This window comes from Helianthus annuus, chromosome 16 (assembly GCF_002127325.2).
Source record: "Helianthus annuus cultivar XRQ/B chromosome 16, HanXRQr2.0-SUNRISE, whole genome shotgun sequence".
Lineage (NCBI taxonomy): Eukaryota > Viridiplantae > Streptophyta > Magnoliopsida > Asterales > Asteraceae > Helianthus > Helianthus annuus.
In genome coordinates this window covers 3,775,816-3,785,524 of record NC_035448.2, presented here as the reverse complement: position 1 = coordinate 3,785,524, position 9,709 = coordinate 3,775,816, and the positions used below count along the sequence as shown (strand labels likewise).

The 9,709-nt window shown below is 38.6% G+C and overlaps 1 protein-coding gene across 1 annotated transcript; it reads right to left on the bottom strand.

Moving 5' to 3' along the window:
- Window positions 1-5,723: 5,723 nt before the first annotated feature.
- LOC110917501 (mitogen-activated protein kinase kinase kinase 17) lies at window positions 5,724-7,119 on the bottom strand. Its single transcript, XM_022162041.2, has one exon. The coding sequence runs from the start codon at window positions 6,952-6,954 to the stop codon at window positions 5,806-5,808; it is 1,149 nt and encodes a 382-aa protein (XP_022017733.1). The 5' UTR covers window positions 6,955-7,119; the 3' UTR covers window positions 5,724-5,805.
- Between the last annotated feature and the right edge of the window lie 2,590 nt (window positions 7,120-9,709).

Sequence of the window (9,709 nt, the reverse complement as noted above, 5' to 3'; positions counted from 1 at the left end):
ACAGTTTGGCTTGATATGTCCTTTTTCTCCACAGTTGAAGCACATTCCATTAGTTGGTTTCCTTCTACAGGTTTCTTCCTTATGTCCTGGTGCTTTGCAGAAATTGCAGTAAGTAGAGCATCTTCCAGAATGCTTCTTTCTGCAGGTTTTACAGTATGGTGCAGAGGTAGAACCTACATTTCTACAGTTGTAATTCCCCGAACGGAATTCTTGAGTAAGCCTCAGGGATAAGTTTCTCCTCTGGTCTTCTTCTCTAGTACGCACCAGTTCATCAGTCAAGGTATTGGCTAGTTCTACTGCTTCTTCTATGGTTTGGGGTCTAGCTGCCTTAACTACATGTCTAATTTCTCCAATGAATAACGGGAGATTAACACCGGTTCAGGTGATGCAAGGGTTGGTACTATCCTAGCATATTCAAAGAATGTGGTAGTGTAACCCTTACTGTCTACCTCGGTCATTCTAAGATTCAGAAACTTATTTGCTATCTGTTCCTTTTCATTGGGAGGCAGAATTTCCTTTCTACTATGTTTTTGAATTCTTCCTATTTTATGTTATAAACCCTATCACTTTCTCTTGACTGGAGGATAGTGTTCCACCATTCTAGGGCTGCATTTTTAAACAAATTCGAAGCAAACATTATCTTATCTTCTTCAGCACATTTGCTTATTTTTAGAACAGCCTCAGTCTTCTCTATCTAGCGTAGAGCTGCATTGGGTCCTTCATTTCCCGAGAATTCTATTGGTTTGCAGGACCAGAATTTTTTATAAGAACAACCATATGGCATGGTTCTTCTTCTTTTAGGAATGGGTGCTTGAAGCACGGGTCCATTGTTCACGCTGTGTTCTGGTTCAGTTGGTCGCTTACCGCTATGCTTACTTTTATTATTCGCTTCTTGAACCGTTTGAATAATAAATGGCATTGCATCTATAATTCCTTGTGCCACTATGTGTTGAACGACACTATTATCCATTTGGTTTCCATTGTTGTTCGGATTCTCGTTATTCAGATTATTGTTATTTGAGTGGTTGGCGTTCTGAATATTATCATTCTGGTTTTCCTGATTCACTTCGTTATCCATCTGAATTTTAAACATTTACCAAATATTAATATCACAAATAATATTTGAATATAGCCAATCACATGACAAGCACTTTTGGTCAAAAGCGTCGAGCATTGCGACTTTTACTCTATTCATATATTATGCATCTATTACACACCAGTACTGGAATTAAAATTACAATACCGACTGAAATGTAAAGCTACAATACTAGTAGTATGCATCCATAGTTTTTTTTTCTAACACATACACACATATATTATTATTATTATATTATTATTATTATTTCTACCGTTCCTGTCATCACATTCACTGATATGGATTCATCCAAAAATCCATATTGCGCTTGTCGTATTTCCATACGCGATGCTCTCCCACCTGTCTCATTCTCTCACTGCTTTATAAAATTTCCTCACCGAAAGTCCTAAGTTCTTGTACGTTTTCTGCACTCATTGGGGGTGCAGGTTCTAGGACTGGGTTTGGAATCTGGGGTGCAGGTTCCTGGTACGGGGCCTGGGATGGGTAGGGATTCTCTAAGATCTCCCTAATGTATGCATCATTAACGTAATGGATCTAACCCTGGGTAGGCTCCTAGGTTGGGCATTGGCACATTTTCCTGTATCGGGTTTTGTTGCACATAGTCCCTAACATCGTCCCACCAGAGGTCGTAATTGTTTGAGTCTAGGGGATTTGGTGCAGGTACCCTAGGTATCTCCTCCGGGTTGTAATCAGGCATTTCTCCTTGATTTCCAAGGTTTTCTATTTCCATGGGTTGATCAGGAATTGGAGGTTGTGGTTGGGGTGCTAGCATTTGTTCCAGGTTTGGGTAAGCTGCAGTGGTTGCTAAAATATGGATAATGGTTATACCCCTATTGAGCATATCCTGGGCATAGGCATTAGTTTCTCTTTTAGCTGCGGCTAACACTCGCTGTTCCTGCAACTTTTTCATACGTTTTCTATGCTCGTGTGCTCCCCTGCTGAACCATCCCCTCTTTTTCTGAGGAAATGACTCTTCAGACTGAGCCTTAAACACAAAGATTCCTTCTTCCGTATCAGCAGAGTACCCTGAGAGGGCAGGCTGAGAAGAGGAGGTGCCTTCGCTCCTAGGCGAACCAGACAATTGACGGTACGCGTCAGATGGTCCTTGGTCGCTCATACTGTAAACTAGCAGATAGTCAGATAACACATAACAAGAAAATACAATTATGCACGTATTTCCGTAATTTATTTTACAAACACTTTGAATTTTGATGTCAGCGGAACACTTCTGTGGCTGAATCAGTGGCATAGCTCTGATACCACCTTCTGTCACAGCCCCCGATCCCTGATTCTCGGGAACGGGCGGCCGCGAGCCAGTGTCGGTAGTATCGCGTTGTTAATCAATTTGGCAGCGGAATTTTTCATCAGAACCGTAGTTAGGAAATATGTTATCAGAGTAAACCACCACATTTTATAATATTAAACACATGGGTAAAACCCAAGTTTTCAGTACACACATTTCATAGGAATAAATCGTATTTTATTTAATAAAAACATCTATTTTATTCTTAGGTAACTTTATTGCCACTTTTCCAAGCCTCCAGTGCTGTCCAGCTGGCTTCTATTTGGCTTTCACATATTGTTTTAAAAACATTTTGTCAGTGGGAAATACTGGTGAGTGAATCCCAGTTTAATCAAGTTTAAATAAAAACTCACAGTGAACAGTATTGAGGGCGCATCTGGAATTACATTTGTTTCCAAGTTATATCAATTACCACCACACGGTAATGTCGTTCCGACTTATGGTGATGTTATTCCTTTACCAGGTGGTAACAAATTTTGTATACAAAACCCCAAATTTACCGACTGTAATTGTATTCTTACAAAACTCAATAACTGTTATTCGCATGGAAAGATATTTAAGGTTTTGTAAAAACAGTTAACAAAAAGATTTACAAAAAGTGGATCAACTCACATTGCTGTCTTAGATTACTCTTTAGGGTTTCCTGGTGAAAATCTATAAATTACACAAATGCACGTGTGTTAGTATAATAACCCATTTTAACATTAGTAATACCCTCCCCGAGACGGCATTCCAACGACTACGTCGGGCAGAACCACGACAGTCGTTACGGAACCCTAGATCAATCGGGCAGAGTATCTAATACGTCTCCAGGGGTTATAATACTTACATCGTAGCAGAACCTCGTTATTTAGGGGGTATAATACCCGAGTATAATAACTTTCCTACAGAAATTGTGATTTGAGATTGAAATTGTGAGCGAACGGAAATGAAATCCGATGCGTTCTATTTATAGGGCTGATACTGGATTTTCTCGCAGTCCGCGTAAAGGTAAGCAAAGGCTTACGCGGCCCGCGTCGTAGGGGGTTTAGGCCGTAGCTGGTCCGGGTCACCACCTAGGTTCAACACGCAGGGGACACGTGTCAGCACCAGGTTCTGCCGCGTTCTTGATTTCTCGCAGCCCGCGTTAACTTAACATAACACTTACGCGGCCCGCTTGAACTAAAGAAATCAACGATATCAGGTTCAACCCTGATACCGCCCGCGTGAATGGTTGGGGTGGGTCTACGCGGCCCGCCTCAACTTGATTTTTCTTGTTTTTAATTTATTTTATATGTTATGATCTAGTTTGGGCTCAGTTTTCACATACGGGGTGTAATATAAGACATATTGGGACATTTTAAATAATTTTAGGGTGTCCGAAAAATTATCGAAGGTGTCGGTGCAGGGTTGTTATACTAGCCTTCTTAGCTAAATAAACTTCCTATTGTATCTCCACCCAGTTTTTTTATGAAAACTCTAATATACTGTTACGAGTGATTATTTTTACCTTCGTTTTGATATTAGTTTCCTCATAAGGAGTTGTGTGTGATAATATACAACTCATCCAAACATAGTCAAACAAGTAATCAAAACCCTTTTAGGTTTTTTTTTCCTTTTTTTTTGTTTTTTATCTTCCTTTATAGGTGTTTTCTTTTTAAATTTACTAAATGGATAGTTTTTAAACTATTTTAGTTTTATAACAAAGGAATGGTTTTAATAATAACTAAAAAGTGTTAGTTTTTGTTATGTAATGGTTTAATTGTGAAAAATATTTAATCTTTTTATACAGAAAATGTGAGTAAATGGTTTTATTTGAGTTCGCTCCACTTCATAAACCCATCATGCCCGTTAACTCTTTGGTACACATCCTCTTTGATCCCCCCTCTTTAACAATCCGGCGCGTTGTTTAGCATCCTTTCAAAGTGATTTGACAGTGGGCGCCAAGTCACTACACATGGTCTAAAAGAACAAAATTCCGGTGTTCAAGATTCTACATCCAATGTCTTTCAGACTTAAGACTTAAGCTGATCAAAATACAATCAATCGAGAGATAGAAGCAGTTGTTTCAATCGAAGTTATGCCAAGATCTTTGGCATATCATCCTTCTAAGAATATTATTGGTGAACTGCAAAGTGGAGTGAAGACAAGAAGTCAAATTAATCAGGGTTTGAGATGTTTTTATACCCAAGTGGCTCGGTTGCAAAATCGGTTTTCTCTTCAATGCTATATTTCTCAAATAGAACCGTAGAATTACAAAGAGACACTGACTAAGGAGAGTTGGGTAAATGCAATGCAGGAAGAATTGTTATAACTCGAGAAACTGAGTGTATGGAAGCTTGTCGATTTGCTCGATGTTGACCTTAATACAAGATCTTTAGTGATTACACGGAGTTTAAGGAACAAAGAAAAAAAAAGTAAAAAAAATAAAAAAAGGGGTTTAGTACGAATTATGTCTTTTGTTTAAAATAAATCCATAAGTACAAGACCACCAAGTTAAGTTAAGCGGTTAATTTTCATTCCAAGATTAGTGTTAGGGTATACGGGGCACTATGCGGGGAGTGGTGCGGTAACCCCAGTCCCCGAGCGGGAACACCACCGCCATCACTTCGGGGAGGGGAAGCGGGGTGGGGGATCGGTGAGAGGTTACCGCATGAGAGAGAGGAGAGAGAGAGAGAGAGGAGAGAGAGAGTGTGATTGGTTGTTAATGTGGGTCCACTCTTTTTCCACCAATCATACTTTTTTCTTCTTTTTTTATAAAAAAATAATTGTGTGAGTGGAGTGATGCCAACGTTTGAGTGCAAAATAGGGACTTAAGAGGGGAGTTGACGTGGCGCGTGCTGATTGGCCGTGTGTAAGAGAGGGGACTCCCCTAAGAGAGGAGTGCCCCTCTCACCCTTAAGCTACATAATAAGACCTTGCTAGAAGAGATATTTTTGTCCAATAGTCTAATTAGTTTAATATATACATGTATGTATTCAAAATATGTAGATTTACACATATGTACAATATGAAATAAGAAATCGTCAAAATGTAAATACTAGTAAAAGTTCCACCCCAATGACAACAAGAAAATGTATATACTACAAAATTTATAGCAGTATTGGATTCAATTGCACATACTAGGCCCCTGTTTAACAAAATTTAAATCTATATATAGATTAAAAAAAGGAACCAAACGCAACTATGCATTTAGTGTTTTTTTTAAGTTAGCGCAATTTGTTAGAGAAAAATAAAATTATCAAAACGTTAAAGGTGTATCATATATATATATATATATACTATAAGAGTTGAAATTAAAAACTATAATTCCATCATCAATTAGTCTTGCTACAATCTCCTTTTTTATCAACAACCAACAACAGCCAAATTCATTCAACACCCAAAAATCAAAGCTAAGCAAGTAGCTACAATCTCTTGGAAATGGTTATAATCTTACTGGAAATCTCCGCACTTCATGAAATCTAGCATTCATATCTTCATCTTCTGAACAAGAAGACAACCAAAACTCATCATCATCAGAGAACAATGATGATGAGGTGATGGTGTTTATGTCAAAAACCTCATCTGATTCTTCGACCTCATCGATATCATCATCAGGCAACCCTTTTAAGAAAGGATGCTTTAACAACATGTTAGCAGATAATCTACACATAACCTTTCTACACAAACATTTCTCCAAGAAACTCCTCCCTTCGGCAGACAAACTGCTAGAAACAGAAAACAAGTCACGTCCATCACCAATCCGACTTATCATCTCATTAACACCCAAATCCTGATATGAATACCAAAGCGGTTTTCCAGTCAACATCTCATAAACAATACACCCGACCGCCCAAACATCAGCAGGCTTTTCTTGAACACCATTAACCACAACTTCAGGTGATAGATACATAGGTGTACCCCTCCAACAATGCGCATAATTATTCAATATATTTTTCTTAATCTGCTTCATCCTCTTTGCCGATCCCAAATCCCCAATCTTAGCAATAAGACCACCAGCTTTCCCTGCATTGGCTACTAGCAATACATTTTGTGGCTTCAAATCACAATGAACATACCCTCTTTTGTGAATGTGACTCAACCCGCGAAGAATGGATCTCGCATGTCGCCTCACTTCCAATTCCGACAATCCTTTTCCATTTGAGCTCTTGATTGCATCGGCTAAGGTTCCACCAGAACCATACTCCAACAACATGTTATACACCATCCGACCGCTCTCCCCGCTGGTGATTTCTTCCCCAAAACACTTGATCACGTACGGACAACCGCTAATATTATCCATAACCTCTTTCTCCTTCTGAATTGAACCAGAAGCAGAAACCTCAGCAGATTTCACGGCCATAACTGGTGGATACAAGCTGTATCTGGATTTATCGTTCTTCAGATTTGTGATGAAAACACAACCGAAACTGCCTTTTCCGATCATTACACCTCTGACCCATGCAGCACCATCTCCATACATCTTTTGTGCATGCTTCCAATCTTCTTGCTTACTTCTCTTCCCTTCATGATCCTTGTCTCCACCAAACAAGCGTCTTTTCGTCGTCTTCGGCTCCTGTAAGTTCATTTTCATGCAAACTGATGTGTAAAACGTAAGGTTTTTGTAACAAATTATGGAAATATGTTGTGGGTACTGGTGTTACAATTGTGTATGTGTATGTAAAAGCAATGATATTAGAACTCTAGAAGGATGATCACTGATCAGGGGTGAACGTAGGGTTAGGGTTTAGTAGAAGAAAGCGTATGGAATGGATATTGGTTTGTTAATGGTCGAAGTGCGGATGAAAGCTTATAAATGAAGGTATATATCGCACAGAATAACGGTTTTTTTAATCTGCCTTCACGGTCAAGTTTTATCCTATTCTTAGGAAAATGTTTTCTTTAGAAAATAATAATAAAAAGAACATCATAGATTAATTAATATTCGATAATTAACACTACATTAGTATACCTGCCAAGGTAGCATAGTACAATTCACTTGAACGTGAGTTTCTAAAAATACTCTATTAATCAAAACTGTTACGAGTGATTATTTTTATCTTTGTTTTAATATAAAGTTTTGTCATAACGGTGTTGGGTGTGATAATATACAACTTATCCAAACATAGTTGAACAGGTAATCAAAACCCTTTAAGTTTTTTTTTTTATCTTCCTTTATAGGTGTTTTTCTTTTTAAATTTACTAAATGGATAGTTTTTAAACTATTTTACTTTTACAACAAAGGTGTAGGTCCCTTTCACGGAGGATGACGAACCTAAACCTTGTTATACAAACCCACTAGCGAGTGCGGAATCCAAGCTAGTGAGCAAACCGGGATGAGACAAGTATAAACACAAACACACAAAGATTCACCGATTAACACCACTGTATTAATACGTATGAAAGGTTTCAGTTACAAGCTCAATGTTCACAAATGTGCTTTGCAAACTCTCTAGTGTGTGTGTGTGTTTTCGGACAGAATGCTCTCAACTCTCTCTATCTGTCTGTGTGCATCTGTCTGTCTTGACCACACTGCATGGGTATTTATACCCATACATTGCAAGTCTGTCCGAAGGATCAAGGGGACTGCTCGATAGATGATCTATCGAGCATCCAGCATTCGAAGGATAGGCATATACCTCGAAGGATGGTGTATCCTTCGAGGTCCAACAGCATCCATCGAATGTTCATCTTTCGAGCACATCGAAGGATCTAAATCAACCTTCGAAGTCTCATCCTTCGAGACAGACAAATTACAACTAATTTACTAACTGTTGGCCAAGTCAAACCAGGAGGACGGTTGACTTGGTCAACTTACAGGACTGACAAGGACATCGTTTACATCGAGACCGAATACAGACAAAGTACAGACACAAGTGCACCAACAAACTCCCCCTTGGCTGTAGCTTTGTCTCGAACTTCGATGGTTGTGAATTTGTCTCAATCTTGATCATCTTTGATCTTCATGTCTTCAAGACTCTGATGTCCTTTCAAGTCTTCAATGTCGGAGGATCTTCAAAGTCTTCACGTCTTGAAAGCAGAGAGTGTATCAACAAACTACCCGTATCATGTAGGAAGTGTGTTGACAAACTCCCCCTTAACATAAACTCCCCCTTGAGTTATGCTCGTGAAATACTTGAACTTTATGAAGTGAGATCCTTGTGGTGTTGATGATGGTCAGCGGCTACTCGATCATTTTCATCACTTGAGTGCCTTCACGTCGTGTCTTCGTTCCAAAGCTTTGTCATCGACCATGTTCTCCCCACCTTTAGAATCTGCACATGCAAGAAATCTAAACGCATAATGAGAACACTGCTTGGAATATAGTTAACATAAACAAATGACACACTGATGACCATGTCACTATCAAACACCGTCCGACAGTTTGAAAGTTTAATAAATTTATCAATTTTAAATTCTAACTTTCAAAATCTGCAAATTTTGACCGTTTATGAAGATTTAGTCAATTCGGTTTTCAGTCAGGTTTCAGGTAACGAAGACTCGAGCTCCAACATCGTACGATTGAAAATAAAGTAGAAATAAAATCTTTTTGGCTTTTATAAAGTTAAAAGACAACAATTTAAAATCCTTTGAGTGTTATCAAACGACATCACCGCTAATGTCGTGCTGATATGCACCAAACGACGAAACTGTTTAAAAGAAAAACAATAAAAGTTAAGCAGTAAATAAATATATACAGACATTCTTTTTGCGAGTTTCGAGGGTAAGAGAATCATATCAGTGTACGGTCATGCCAAAACACTCTTGTTGTTTAGTTAGTTAACATTAAGATAGGCATCCTATAACAATTATCAGTATTGTTGTCCACTTAAGCTCAACTCATCAGATGTAATCATGGCGAGGGGATACGTTAAGGTATGATTTATACTTACTGACCGGTGTTCATCCACATCACGACACATTCCCGTATCAAGGTATGCACGAGAGTTCATCTTACCGGTGAGTATACCGATTATCATCTGTTTGACCGTATATGATGTGAGATACTCACTTATTTTGATTTGAAAACAAGCCCTATGTGATATAATCACTTATTGATGAGGAACTTGATTTTCGTATGCATGAGGGCACAGGTGCAAGTCCGTGAACAGGTCAGTACTTCCGTACAGCAGAGAGACGAACTTGACACCCGGATAAATGTGATATTTTATCACTTATTTGTTTTGGACATGTGATTGTTTATCACTTATTGAGGTCGAATGCAGTATGTAATATGTACACGTATGTATAGTATCATGGAAGATCTAGACTTGCGTCCCCGTTATTTTTCGGTAAAAGATACAACCATGATACCCAGATGATAAGCAGCATAAAGACCGAATATCTCA